The sequence below is a fragment of the Phascolarctos cinereus genome, unplaced genomic scaffold (assembly GCF_003287225.1).
Source record: "Phascolarctos cinereus isolate Bilbo 61053 unplaced genomic scaffold, phaCin_HiC Scaffold_4;HRSCAF=312, whole genome shotgun sequence".
Taxonomy (NCBI): domain Eukaryota; kingdom Metazoa; phylum Chordata; class Mammalia; order Diprotodontia; family Phascolarctidae; genus Phascolarctos; species Phascolarctos cinereus.
The window spans coordinates 289,228,305-289,243,468 of record NW_027555847.1 but is presented as its reverse complement, the minus strand read 5'-3'; the positions used below and the strand labels follow the sequence as shown (position 1 = coordinate 289,243,468).

Genomic DNA, 15,164 nt, shown 5'->3' with positions numbered 1-15,164 from the left:
TGGAAGGACAGAAATACCAAGTGTTGTTTTTTACGTTTTTGTTTGTTTTGCTTTTGGTCTAGGCTACTGATTTCACATGAATGGAGAACTTCCAAACAGAAAACTTACTGCAGAATGGAGAGCAACTGTTCAGAAACTGAATTTCTTAAGAGCATAGCCTGGGGCACTTAGAGGTTAAATGACTTGCCCAGGGTAACAAAACTGGAAACTAGGCCTTCCAGACAAAGGCTGGCCCCCTCTACAAGACTCCAAGTTTCCACTCAAGTATCAAAATATGAAATTTAAATTTTATTTGGTAGACAATGAGAGTCCACTAAGAGCTTTTAAGGAAATGAATAGACACTATAAATGCTGACTAAAATGATCCAAGTAATGAATTAGGAAGGGCCAGAAATGAAGGATGGATTAAAAAGACAAACTGTAGGCAAGAAAGGTTAGGAAAACTATTAAAGAAATCTATGCAAATGAAATGAGAACTAGAAACAAGGTAGTTTCAGATGATAAAGGATATTTTAGTGTTACGATTGGCAGAACTTCATAAATGGCTGGATTTAGGGAAGTAGGAATTAAGAAAGGATGAAAGATGGGTCTGAAGTTTCAAGCCTGAGCAACAGGAAAGATAACTGGAGTTATCTATAGAAAAGTTATGAGGAAGACAGGTTTGTAGGTGAGGAGATGGGGAAAAGGGAAAATGAAGGATTAATGAATTAGTTATAGAGATGCTGAATTTAAGGTGTCAGTGGAAACGTCCAGTAGGCACCTGGAATTGTGTAACTGAAGTCTACAAAAGGACTAGGGATGAATATAGATTTGGAAGTTATCTACATTGAGGTGATTAATGAAATCATAGAAACGGATGAAATCACCAAAGGAGGCAGCAACTCAGTCAAAACTATCACAAAACTTTCTCTTTACTATGCTGACAAATTTTGAGTGATCAAAACAAATGACAGAAAATTTAGAGAATTTTATTCTTTGATCCAAGATTATTCCTCCATGTAAAAGAATGGGACAAAATTCAAAATATGTACAATGCTTCTGTAGCTACTCAAATATAGGAAAGTGACAGAATTACTTAAATAGCCCAAGGAAACCAAAAGTTTGAAAGCAGCTCCTATAAGGAATTAAATTGTTGATATTGTCCGTTGCAAAGAAATTTGAAAAATACAGTATGTTCTACTGTATTCTCAGAGCAAATACAGTATTTTTTTAAAATGCTTACCTTGATTCTCCACTACTGTTTCTAACACTTTCTTCATCACTGTGTCCATTCATTGTAAATATTCAGAAGTTTAAAATAAAATATAAATCTTCCCAGTTTACAAGCTGGATTGTTTACTTCAGACTGTTCCTTGCTTCCTTCCAAATGGTCACAAGTTATTTCGGACTCTCTTCAAATTACCTAGAGCAAAGAATCATAATTTTTTAAAAATCAGACTTAAAAGTTCCATAGAAATCACACAAATCAGGCACTTAAAAGCTATCTTGGATTTGCCTAGATATATGATAACTGGATTGTTTTAAAAAGATAGAAAAACTGTTTTGGCACATTTGGTGTTGCGCAACAGTTCATTAATAAACTGATACTCATTAACAATATACAGTGTTGCTCTATAATACCTGTGTCAGAAATGCTGAAAAAATTTGTGGACTGATAAATTTTTAGTAGCAATCTAAAACCAATTCACAAAAATTAGTCCAACTGTAAAGATTAATAAAGCAAAAAATGCTTTACATAATAAAACATTTCATGACGAAAACGAAGAAGTCCAAAAGCCTAGTTGCAGGACGGACAAGGGGCTGGGATATAGATTCAAGACTTGATGATCTGGAGGGACAAGTCTCTTAACCTCTTCCCTAAGCAACTTTTTCAGAATAACCAACTTTCAGTGAGTGGAGAGTACTGTACTTCCAAACTCTTAAGTTCAGTTTATCTATGAAATCTCAGGTCCAGACCAAAAAACATAAAAACAAAGGCAACCATTCCATGTTCTAAAAGAAACAAAACTGTGAGAAAAGCAGAACTGCAGTGTGTATACTGAAAAAGGGGAAAAAAATGAATCTGAGCGAACGTGTTCCTCCAATGTAAAGTAATTGATAAGGAGGCAATAAACTTTAAATTCTTATTTTGTCCAATTTAAAGGGATACTGATTCCAATTTTGGATTTCCAGTACGGAGGTTAAGACACCACACAATAGCTCCACCTCTTTAGACAAGATCCCAGCACAAAACAGAAGAGTCACCTACAAGCCATCAATGAATAAACAAAGGAGATCTCTGGCAGGGAAGCGAAAGGAAGAAGCTGGGGCGGAGACAGCAGATCCTTCCTCAGCCAAAAAGTAACAAGACAGCCTGCTGAAAGCAGAAATGTTGAGTGTAGCTCAGCATAGAGAAAATCCATGTCAAAGATTGTTGCTTTTCACCAAAACAGAAAGAAAAATATTAGCTCAATGGAAACAGAGAATCCCAGAAAGAGACCGGGACTAACTGTAAGGTCCTGGGTCCTTCTATGGAAGGACTGTTGCCTAAGGGTCATTCCTACCACCAACATTTTTCCTGATGTAAAATAAAGGGTGTCCCAAAAATCTTAGTGAAGTTTAAAAGCTGAAAACTGCACTAAAACTTTTGGGACATCCTGCATTAATTCTACTTCTACCCTAAATCCCACATGCCGGAGTTTATTCCTTGATTTGAATCCTCTTCCTAACTCACTTTACAAACTGCACTTACCTTTCCAACTTTTCTTGTTCATTCCTCCTGCCGCTCAGCACAGCCCTCTACTGTGCCAGACCCTTCAGCCTCATTCTTTCTCTCACATCCTCTCCCTTTTCTCAGAAGTCCTCTTCTCAAGACAGAGTCCTTCTGTCAAGGACCTCCCCCTACAGAAGCTCCTAGTGCACATCACCATCCCCTGCCTCTCACTGGCTTCATCCGACATTCTCCCTTAGGCTCTTCCATAAACTGCTCCACCCTTGAATTTTACAAAAAGGGGTCCTGCCCCCCCCAGCCCTTCCTCACCCAGTCTTCAGCAGCCTCCTCCTCCCTCCTCCTCCAGCTGCTGCTCTGCACCTCCCGAGATCCGCTCCTTTCCCGCCTCAAACTTCCCCGGGGTGCCCCCTTTTCCTGCACCACTTCCAGCCGCGTCCCGGAGCGCCCACTCCCGCACTCGGGGCCCCGCCCGCCGCCCCCCCCATCTCCCCACGTGCTGGATGCTGCGGGGGCTGGCAGCCAGAAAGTGCTGGCTCCTCTCTCCACTTTCCCCCTCGCTCTTTCAGAGGCACCGCACCGCGGAGGCCTAAGCGATGGCGACTCGGCAAGAGAAGTGGAAACATTCCCCGCTCGCCCTCCCCGCACAAACACGCACACGCGCGCACACACATACACACACAGTTCCCTATCCCACGCGCCGCCTCCCGGTAACCCCCCTCCCCGGCCCCGGCCCCGGCCCCGGCTCCGGCTCGATCCCCTCCGCTGGGCCGCACAGCCGCGAGTCTCCGCTGGCCGCCTTGCCCGCTTTCCCTCCCCCATCCCGCCCGCCCAAGGGCCGCTGGGCCGCTGCACTCGGCCATCACGGAGAAACCGCCTCCGGCCGGGCAGGGCCTCCCTCCCCCCGCAGTGGCGGCCCCCGCTGGCTCCCAGGCCCCGCCATGGCCGGCTCCGCTCCCTTACCTGTGGAAAGGGTGTCCCCGGCCGGCGGTGGGACTCTGCTGGTCTCCCGGAGCCCGGGCCGCGCTGCGGCCGCTGTGGAGAGACTCTGGTCCCGGTCGTCCGGGTAGTGTCTGTGTATGTGTGTGCGCGCGCGCGCGCGCGTGTGTATGTGTGTATGTGTGTGAGTGTGTGTGTGCGCGTGTGCGCGTGTGTACGGAAAGGGAGGGAAAAAGGGAAGGAGGGCGAGGAGGGGAGGGGAAACGCGGGCCTGTGGCACGATCTGGCGATTCTCAGTTGTGGCTACAACAATCAATTCATTATTGAAACACAAACAGAGAGAGGAGAGGAGAGAGAAGTAACGAGCCGTACGCGAGCGCGCGCGCTCCCGCTCCCGCCGCTTATCGCGTCCCGGCCACCGCCATGACGCCAAGCGAAACCACCTCCTCCCGCTCCTCCCCCGGCTCCGCCTCGGTCACCGCGTCGCCTCCCGCGCGACGTCGGCTCCCCGCCGCCCCCTCCCCTCTCCAGGAGCGCAGCGGGCTCGCGCACGTCGGGCCTCGAGGCTCGCGCGCGGTGGGGAGGGGGCGGGGTCGGCGGCGGCACTCTGGGCGTCGCTCTCGAGGCTGCCCAGAGTCGCGGCCTTTCCTGCCCCCGTGGTCTCCGCGGGCTCGGCCTCGGTCTTGGCCGGGAGTCGGAGGCGGAAGCTCGTGCGGCGTTGGGCGGCGCAGCGCGGGTGAGTCGGCCGCGGAGGCTGCGCGGCCATGTCTGGGCGGCCGCAGGCCGCCGAGGCGCAGCGCCCCGGCCTCGCGCCCCGGACGCTCTCCGAGAAGTCGCGGCGCCGGCCGTCTGGTTTGCCGCCTCGCGTCGGTCGCCCGAAAGCCTCGCTCTTGGGCAAGTCGTCGCTCTCCCCCGACTTGGGCAACAGCCTGTTTGGAAGACCCGGTTTGGGGTTGCGCTCGTTTCGCGTGGGCCTGATTCGGGGAGCGGGCATGGGGCTGTGGAGGCGGGGGCGACGGCTTGCTTTTGCTCGGGGTGGGCCTTGGAGCCAGGGCTGGGAGACCCTGGCCCAGCTCCGGCTCGCCTTGGAGAGCCGAGAGGTTACAGCAAAGCCACTGTAACTTGTGGGACTCGATGTAACCGATGCTTAGAGTTTCTTTTCTTTGCTTATATTGCAACATCGGGCCTCGGCTACTCCTTTTCTCCCTGTGTAAAACAGTAATTGTCCTCTTCTAGCTCCATCGCTTTCCCAGCTAGCTTCGTAATGCGTTTCAAGCTTAGTTTTTTTGTTTGGTTTTGTTTGTTGTTGAAAGGCGTTTTGTTGGGGGGGGCTTTCTTTGTATCTCTTCTCCATAGTTAACACTGATCAGTGATCGTAACAACTAAAAAGCATCTAATAGGCACTTAATAAATGCATGTTAATTTTCTGTCAAGGCGTTAATTGAAATTGAGACTCATAATTGCCCACCTCATGTCAGTGATCTTGAACCACACCAATTTCAATCCTTTTAATTTTTCTTTTATTCTGACCCAGTGGATTATTTTTATATTCTAATGTTACATTTGGTAAAGGTGAAATGAGGCAAACTGTATAATATCTCATCTCCCAATAGGTTAATAACTCTAATTTTGCATAATGTTCTGTCTCTAGTTGATTCTTCTCGAGACAAATATTTTAAATACTCTACTAACATAGTAGGCAACTGGATTATGGCTTTGTTCAGCATGTTAAAAGATTTTTGGAAAGTTTATTTTAAACTACTAGATCAAAACAATTTCATAAAACATAGTTTAACTGAATCTCATCAAGGTATTTGTCATGGTGTCTCATGACTTCCTAGTTGAACAGATCTGTATAATACATTTAAGTAGATTCGGACTTGGTAGCTTGACCAGATACAAGTAATGATTATTAATGTTGCCAGTGTCTTATTAACCCCTGACAATCTTCTTTACATATGGTCAAAATGTCTTCTAAAGTAGGAGTCAGTCAGTCAACAGGCATTTTTAGAATACTTGCTCAGTAGCTGTGATACAGAGAAAATCGAAAAGACTGTGTCTGAGTTCAAGGAGTTCACATTCTAATAGGTGAGATAGCGTATAAATAACTCTGCACATCTCAGACAGAGAGATTATATTAAAGGTAATCTCAGAGAGAAGGCACTGTTAGCAAGAATGATTGGGAAATGCTCCCTGTCAAAGGTGAAATTTGAGTTGAATCTTGAAAGGAAGCCAGTAAAACTAAGAGAGAGTATACCAGAAATGGTGGACCACCATTACAAAGAGATAGAAATGAAATGTTTCCTAGGAAGTTGGTAAATATAAACTTTTGTTAAGGGCTAATGGTTTTCAGACACTGTTAAGTACTGTGGATACAAAGGAAGGCAATTAGACACTCTCTGCTCTTAGGGAACTCACAATCTAATGGGGAAAATAACATGCAAACAAGTTGACCAGTATAGCTTGATCGTATAGTGCGTAGAGGGCAATAAATGTAAGAACACAAGGAAGATTGGAAGCAACCAGGTTCCTTTAAATGCCTGGAATGTATTCTCCTTACCTTTAATCTTTTAGAATCCCTAGCTGCCTTCCAGGCTCAGATCGGGTGCCAGCTTCTACTAAAGCCTTTCTTGATCCTTCCCCCCACCTCTCTTCAATTTATCTTGAGGCATGCATGTTTTAATCCGTAGAAAATGTAAGCTCCTTGAGGGAAAAATAAATTTATATGGAATGTAAGAATTTATATAGAATTTATTTTTGCCTTTGTTTTCTCAACACCTAGGACATTTTTTAAATTGTAGGTGCTTAATAAATGTTTGTTAATTTAATGGATGTCTCTAGTGAATTGCCCCAGGGATCTGTCCTTTACCTGTTGAATTTGTTATTTTTATCAGTGACTTGGATAAAGGCAAAGATAGCATGCTTTTGTTGACAACGTGAAACTGGGAAACAGGGTGACAGAATTGAGATCCCAAAAAGTTGACAGATTTTTGTGAGAAATCCAATCTATTAAATAAAATTTTAATATTTAAAAAAAAAGTCCTCCATTTTGGTCCAGAAAGTCAGTTGACTCACAATTAGGAGGAGAGATGAGACAGAAGAGTTCATGTGAAAAAGACGTAGGGTTTTTGTGATTAACTCAAATTACATTTGCCATCTAATCCATTTCCAGAAATATAGTGTTAAGAATAAAAGGTAATTATTACTCTGTATATTGTTTTTTTCTTAGACCAAATCTGGAGTACAGTGTCCAGTTCTCAGTGCCACATTTTCTGAATGACATTTATAAGCAGGTGGGTATCTAGGATGGGTGAAGGGATTTGAAACCATTCCCTACAGGAACAGTTGAAGATCATGAGAATGTTTAGCCTGGAAAAGAGAAGATATTAGGGGGAACGCTATCACTGTCTTCAATTATTTAAGAGCTGCCATGTGGAAAGTGATTAGATATGTTTTCCTTGGCCCCAGAAAGTAACAGAACTTATTATTAGAAGTTATAGGAAGAAACTTTTGGCTTAACGTTAGGGAGAAAAAACTCCCACTAATTTGGCTGTCCAAAAATTGGGCGAAGTATGTTAGTATAAAATTTAATTTAGACTAAGGTAGTGGAAGAGGAAAAGAAACATTGGACAGAAAGACACACATGAATTAAAAATCTCCTGCTGGTAACTTGCTGTGTGACCTTGAGCTCACCATTTTCTCCCTTAGCTCCAGCTATGAAAAGGGAATATATCTAGTCATTTTAAGAGAATTTGTGAAGATTAACAAGATTATAAATTTAAGTTACATTCCCTCAAGTAACTAATAATTAATTAAAAACCAGTGCAGTATAGTTGCACCAAGCAAGAGATGCCTCAATTCAGACACTTTTTTTCCTCACTGACTATTAATTTACATTACTGGAATACAAATTAAGTAATATAGGGTCAGAGACAACAGCTATCATAGCAAAAAAACACTTAGTGAAAATACTTAAATTGCAAAAACAGTTGTTAATACAACATTAATGGAAATGTTGGCTATAAAAAATAACAGTATGATGCCAGCCTCAGACTGGAAATGCAGTATATCTTGAAAATGAGCTTTTGCGTGGCCTTAGCCTTTAGGTATGGTTAAAAAAAGAATAAATTTAGCATTCTATATTCTTTATGACTTGATAATTCAGCCACTAGGAAGTTCAGAATTAAATAAAGGGATTCCCAGTTGTATTTTGTAAAGGTAAAATCTTTCCCAACTCATGTCTTGTCCAATAAACTGCTCCCCATTTAAGAATGTGGTTGCCATCCTAGTACTTTAATTCCCAAGACTTGCAAAAGGGCATTCGGTCTGTCAACAAGTATTTTACTATGTGCATTTACTGTATCCGAAGGCACTGTATGAAATGCTAGGGATTCTAGAAAGACTAAAGCAATCCCTGCCTTTGGAATATACATTCTAAAGAGGGAAAATCACATGTAAATAGCTAGATACATGCAAGATATATACCAAGTAAGTGGGAAGATTGAAGCTTTATTAATTCAAGGTAAGTAGGAAATTGGAACAATACTCTTTTGGTTCTTTTTTTTTTAACAGCCAAAGCATTGTTGCAAAATGCTTTATCCTTAATTATCTAGACTATTTTAATCCCGTACTTCACTTTCCCTTGTTTTTATACTACTTGATTAGCTTTAATTAAAATTGAGCATACCCAAGGCACTGGAGAAAATCTAGTGGGAGCAGTTTTTTATGTTTGAATCTGCAAGAGATTTGCCAGTTTTATTGTGGGGAATGTAATCCTAGGATAAATCTGATACAAATTATTTGATGAAGATAAGTAAATATTTTTCCTTGAAAATTTGATGCAAAGGATAAAAAGATGTGGCTTACATATTTTTATATTTATGGCAGAATACTGATTTCCAAAAGAATACCCATGCCCAGGAAACAACACAGGGAAATAAACACTTGAGTCCCCCTGATACCAACCCCAGGGTCCATTCCAAAGAGCATTGAAAGGGATGATCTATGCTCAGTACTGCACTTCTATCTCTCCTTCCCTTAGTACACACACCCTTACTTGAGGTGAGATCCAAAAGAGGTTGCATCAAATTCAATGCTGTATGATCTTCCAGTAGTAAAAACAAAATCTATACCATGAGGTTAGAGGAACATACCTTAATACCTTGGCTTTACTGTTAGAAAACTCAAATGAAAAGCAGTTAAATGAAACAAAATTAGATCAAAATAAATAGAAAAAAATGGGGTTATTGATTGAGGAAAAAATACTAACAATCATCTTTATAAATTTTTAATTTTTGTGGGGGTGCTTATTTATAGCTATAGTGTATGGTTTTGTTGGTAACTTGGAGGTGCTAAAACATCGACCTTATAAATATGCAGTTTTCCTGCTTAAAATTTCATTAACCTATTCTTAGATAAAGATATTAGTGTTCTGATGAATCTCTGATGAATGAATATAGATTAAAGCCCTCTTCTATACCTTATAATGCCATTTATATAATGCCTTTTTCCTGTAAATCCTCTATAGAGATGTGCTAAACATTTTAGTCATCTTTTTTTCCCCCTTTTTACCTATCTCAAGTGTAAAACTAATACGTGAGTTGTCTGTTGCCTATCATTTTTGTTGTATGGCCAGCTCATCCTCCTTTTCATAATATCCTTTATGTTTTTGAAGTGGTTAAAGGTCTATTGACTATTTTATTAATAAAAGCTAGCAGAAAAAGGCATAACAGTTACCAATCATTAATTCCTTGTTTTAAATCAGTTATGAGCCTTTTTAACTTGGCACCTAGCTAATCACTTTGCTTTTGAATGACATAACTTCCTGCTAAGTGCATAAGAAAGTAGAAAGACAAGTCCAAAACTAGTACAGTTCTTAGGGGAGGAGGCCAGACCTCAGTATTTCTTGAAAACCAGGAATTGGGCAACAGCATAAGACTGATCATGAACAATATGGAGGTGAAGAAAGAATGGTGCTAAAGTGGAAGGTTGACAGGACTTAAGAGAAACACTTCTCAAATTTGCCTAGAATCACCTCTGTTTACAGACTGTAGCATATGTTCCTCAATGCAAATTTTGAAGAATTAAGAAAGTAAAACAGTATTGGAGATGAGTTGCAACAGATTTCATGTTAAAATTAGTTAATAGGAAACTATGAATTGGCATGCTGAAAACATTAAGGTGCAGTGGCGTGTAAACTGCTAGACATATTGTAGGTACTCTAAATCATTTAGAGATTTGGCAGTGTTATTAGTCCAATTTCAGAGGAAAGCTGTACTGTATTTTTCATCTCCTACCTCCCCAGGATTAAAGACATAAACATTAATACAATTTTGTATTGCAGGTCTTTGGGTAGGAAGTAACAGTCTTCACAGGAGAAAGAAATGGGACAAGGAGAGCAAAAATGCTGAATTTAGTAAATGATATTTTTCTTTAAGTTTGCATTTGGAAAAGTCTAATTTCTTAGACCAACTCTTGGTCTAATGGGGAAGCAAAAATTAATATTTTGGACAGAAGCTTCTCTTTTTTTTACCCTTATTTTAAGTTCTCAGTTATCCTGAGATTTTAAGCAACTGGACATATAACATATATTTTTTTTGTTTTTTTAATAGCTTCTCATATATGACCAACTTAGTGCACTGGAAATCTTAGTTCATGGCTTAATTCTTTTGCATAAAGAACACAATGGTGTTTTGGAAAACTTGACCATTTTTTGGTAAAGATATTTACAAAAGTTGTAATCAAAGACAGATTACAACCAGAGTAGAGAAATGTGACATGATAGTGTAAGAAGAATGTCAGGAGGGTGAATGCTTGGAATGAGTGGAGGCTACTGAGAGCTAAAGACAAAAAAAAGCCCAACTTTTTTGGCTGTGTTGGATCAATGAAGGTAAGGAATAATAGGACCAAAAGAAGGCAGAGCTGCTCAATTGTTTTATATTTTCTCTACGAAAGAAAATTACTTGAATGATGGAGAGGAAAACTTGCTACTAGGCAAAGTGTACCCAACATGTATGACAGAATAAAGTAAGAAAGCATTTAGCTACGCTTGAATTCAAGTCACCTAGCCCAGAAGAACTGGATATTACCTCAGTTTCTTCATGTATGAAGAACTGTACTCAAACTCGGAGGTCAAAGCTCTAACTCGATCCCTAGAATATAATTGCTGAGCCACTCAGCAGCATTGAAAAGATGGAGAACAAGACTGGGACCACTAGATTAGAAAAGGACAGATGTTCAGTTTCTTTTTTAAAAATGAGGCAGATGTGCATGTGTAAAGAAAATAGATTATAGAGACTATGATCCAAAGAATTTAATTGTTTTCTTGGCCAAAATCTCGACCTTAGGTAAGGACCAGTTATGCACTTAGGTAAAGACTGGTAAAGATAATTAACATGTATCACTAAAAGCCACCATGGCTGCATCAAGGACAAGTAATGTCATGTCAACATTTTCCTTTTGACAGGGTGTCACTAAACTGTTAGGTTGGAGATTGCATTAAATCTGTTTTACCAAGATTTTAGGCAAATGTTTGATAAAGTATCTAATTTAATTTGGGGGGGGGAAGGTGGAGTGTGCAATTAGGTGGTTTCAGAAGTAATTGAATGACCAAAACCAGAGCATTAATTGTGTCACCAGTGGAGTTACACAGAGATCAGTGCTTGACCTTTTGCCATTTAACATTTTCATCAATAATTTAGATAAAGAAGTGGATGGCAGGGTTATCAAATTTGCAGGTAAAAAAATGGATTATTGACACTGAATGAGAGGATGCAAAACAGTCTTAGCAGATGAATATTGGGCTGAATCTAATGAAATTGGTTGAAACAAACTCTTAAGCTTAACATTTAGAAAATGCACTTGATAGGTATTAGATAGGAGAGGGTATTAATTTATCAAGACATGTGACATAACTTGTATTTTTGTTCCTTTTTCTTTCCTTTTTAAAACTTCTCAGACAACCCCAAAATATTTCTATATGCATAGAAGGATACCAAGAAAATTATATATGAAACCATGAGTCTTCATTTCATATTGTTTGCTTTTTCAAAGACTAATAAATTAAACATTTCAAAAACTCCTGTGTGTGTTTCTTTCTAAACTTCCTTCTGTTGTCTGTGAAATTATGGAAGTGTTTCATTGGCCTTATTTTTTTAATCTGCTACCAGTGTGGCTCACTCTTGCCTCCTTCCCTAATTGAAAACATAGGAGGAAAAAAATTGTAACAAGTATAATGAAAATGAAAATAACCACACAGTAACTGTGTCCAAAAAATGTATGATTCTGTTTATATTGAGTCCATAACCTCTCAGGAGGTGGGTGACATGTTCATCACATATCCTCAAAATGTCATTGTGTGAGTTCTGGTTCTGCTCACTTTACTCTGAATCAGTTCATACTTCCCAGCATTCTATGTATCATGTCTGATAATTTCTTACAGCACAGTATTCCTTTGCAACCATGTGCCACAATTTGTTTAAACATTTGCCCCAACTGATGAGTACTATCTTAGTATTACTTTTCTTTTTTCCTTTTAGTCCTCTGTTCAGGATTCCCCCCCCCCCGGTATTCTTAACCACTCCTCCCTAATGCTCTTTGTTGAGTTTGATGTATTTCTACACAAAACTGGGTGATTTAAAGTGTATATGTATTTTAACACCTCCCCCGTTTGTCCAGATAAGAGTAGTTCACCTGATGCCTATTTCCCAGAACCCTCCCTCCGTGAAAGCAAGTCATAAGCATTTGTTAAACACTTGTTATGTGTCAAGCATTGTGCTAAGTTCCAGGGATACAGAGAAAGGCAAAAAGTACCTTCCTTTGAGCTCACAATCTAATGGGGAAAATAACATGCAAACAACTATGTACAAACTACACACACACATACACACATATAGATAGGACAATTATATGTGTATACATATACCCTATATATATGTATATTCATATATGTCCTATATAGATCCTATACTATGATATCTTTACTAAATATATAGATGATAAATTGGAGCTATTTGCTGGGGGATGCTACTAGAGCATTTGGGGAATGGAAAAGACTTTTTGTAGAAAGTGAGATTCTAGGTGAGACTTGAAGGAATCTAGGAGGCAGAGATGAGGGGAAGAATTCCAGAAATGGAGAGGAATAAAGTATAGGATGATTAGAAATGCCAGGTTATGAAAGATTTTAAAAGCCAAACAGGATTTTGTATGTGATCCTAGAGGTAATACAGAACCACTGGAGTTGAGTGGTGGATGTGGAGGGAGGGGGTAGGGAGGAAGATAGGACAGTTAGACCTGCCCTTTAGGAAGACTGCTTTGATAATAGAGTGGAGAATGGACTTCAGTGGATAGAGAGAAACAAGGCAAGGAGACCAACCAGAAATCTATTGCAGTAGTCCAGGTATGCTGTGATAGTTGTGTCAGGAGAGAAGGTGCATATACAAGAGATGTTTTGAGTGTAGAATTGATAGTGCTGGGTACCAGATTGAATAGGTGGTGAGGATTTGAGGATGACACTTAGGTTGTAAGCCTGTCTGGGAGGGTGATAGTGCCTTTCATAGTAATAGGGAAGTTAAGAGGAGAGATTTTATTTACTCTTTTCATGGCCTCTCTCCAACAATTATGAGAAATACCATGTTATATGTTCCTTTTACCTTCCATTCTTTCCCCCCCCCCCATAACCTCAGAACAGAGCCAATCCCTTCAGGCCCTTTGTTTTTCTTGTTAGCTCCTTCAAAATCCTTTGAAGATATGGTTCTGAAGGGACATTTTTCTTCTTCCCCATTAGGATGTCAGTATGCAACATCATACAATCTTCCCAATTGCTCGAATAGATTTGCCTTTATAGGTTTTTCTTGATTTGTATTTGCATTTCAAAGTCTAACTCAGCTCTACTCTTTTTATCACAAATATTTCCATTTTTTTTTGCTGTTCCATTAAAGGTCTTTTCTCTGCACTTCCCCCACCTCAAGTTTTTCAATCTTTTAACTTTATTTTTATATTTCTTACTCTCATGAAGGTATTGATTTATGTTTGTTTTATTCTAATTCATAAGGAGTGTTACTTGGATGAAGCATACCACTGTTCTTCCAGTTCTTTTTCCCAGAATTTGTATTTCGTTTTTAAAACTCTTGCTTCATTTCGTCTAGTTATTCATGTAGTACTTGTAGAAAATCATTTTTCCCCCCTTCCACATCTCAGGGTTAACTTCTGTTTCCCTCAACCCCATCTTATGGCACTTCAAAGTCACATATCAAGTAACAAAATACAAAGGAACCATTTAATGTAGTATGGCAGTGACAGTTGTCTGGCTTATATGGCTAACTACTTCTTCCATTGCTACTGAGGCATCATAAAATGATTTGGTGACTGGCCAAATAAGTCTATCAATTCTACTCTGACATCCTAAATTTGTGCGTGGCTTACCTTGGTAATCAGTATCTCCAGCTTGCTGTAAGTGACCTCTCTTATAGGGGCTTCAGACAATGGAATATTTTGCCCAAAAGAGAGTGCTTCTTGATTTAATCCACACAACCATCTGAACAGAAGTCTGCCTCAGGCTGAGATAGACTGGTTTACTCCCTATTCACCCCTGGTGGGTACCAACACATTGTGTCCTCATCTCAACCATAACCTGAGACCCCTCTACACCAGCCACTGTCCGATTCTAACAGTCTTTCAGTAACTACTGAGTAGTCTCTTCTTGTTGGAACCCATGTGGGTGAATTTATATCCATTTTCTGTCCAATTCATCATCCTTCCACTAGAGGCAAGCAATTATTGTGATATATTATTATGTGGATAATTGGCTGTTCTTTAGGGCTGTTTTGTAGAGTCGAAAGTAACCCAGTTTTTTTTTTTTGTTTTGTGAGGCAAATGGGGTTAAGTGACTTGCCCAGGGTCACATAGCTAGTAAGTGTTATGTGTCTGAGGGCAGATTTGAACTCGGGGCCTCCTGAATCCAGGGCCGGTGGTCTATCTACTGCGCCACTAGCTGCGCCTCAAGTAGCCCAGTTTTCCAAAACTATGTGCTGTGGGATGACTTTTTATATGCTTCCACTATCTCAAGTGCCCCTTTGCACACCAACATTTCTTAGCAGAGCTCTATTTCCTTGCTAAAATTCTTGACAATTAACTTGAGCATAACACTGCTGTTTCTTTCCATCACAGCTTTTCTAAGCTGGGGCTAAAGTAAATGATAAGCTTCACTCAAGACATACTGATTATACCTGGAGTCTCCATGTGTTTTCCATCTTTAGAAACTCCAAAGCACAAGTCAGTATGTGAACGTGCCTCTCAATGTGGAATGAATTCTTGGGCATCCTTCTTGGTAGAATTGTATATATGCATTGCAAATACCACATGTTTGTTACCCTGAGTCTTCTACTCAGGCCTGTAGGTCTTAATATTTTCATAAGTGTGTTTAAGATGCGTAGGCTGTGGGTTTCCCTAAGAATAGCAAGAAGTAGTTCTAGGATTGACACATCCTAAAGTGATGATGTCCTTAAGTAGTTTATTCTCA

General features: G+C 40.4%; 2 protein-coding genes across 7 annotated transcripts in view; one reads left to right on the top strand and one right to left on the bottom strand.

Moving 5' to 3' along the window:
* CHD1 (chromodomain helicase DNA binding protein 1) overlaps positions 1-4,025 on the bottom strand; it is a 122,204-nt gene extending 118,179 nt beyond the window's left edge. For 3 of the 4 annotated variants that reach the window (XM_021009211.2, XM_078153109.1, XM_021009218.2), the window contains exons 1-2: positions 3,671-4,024; positions 1,223-1,402 (exon numbers count right to left, since the gene is read on the bottom strand). In XM_021009211.2, the coding sequence (XP_020864870.1) occupies positions 1,223-1,275 (53 nt within the window). In that variant the 5' untranslated portion in view covers positions 1,276-1,402; positions 3,671-4,024. Of the gene's footprint in view, positions 1-1,222; positions 1,403-3,670 lie in introns of all 4 variants that reach the window. The other variant, XM_078153108.1, reaches the window with a different exon arrangement.
* Positions 4,026-4,230: 205 nt separating this feature from the next.
* The window catches only part of LOC110223620 (uncharacterized), a 62,638-nt gene continuing 51,704 nt past the window's right edge, over positions 4,231-15,164 (top strand). The window contains exons 1-2 of one of the 3 annotated variants that reach the window (XR_013486098.1): positions 4,231-4,382; positions 6,876-6,939. Coding sequence is in view for 1 of the 3 variants with exons in the window: in XM_078153107.1 (XP_078009233.1) it covers positions 4,411-4,767 (357 nt within the window). In the remaining 2 variants the exon portion in view is untranslated. The other 2 variants (XR_013486099.1, XM_078153107.1) reach the window with 2 other exon arrangements.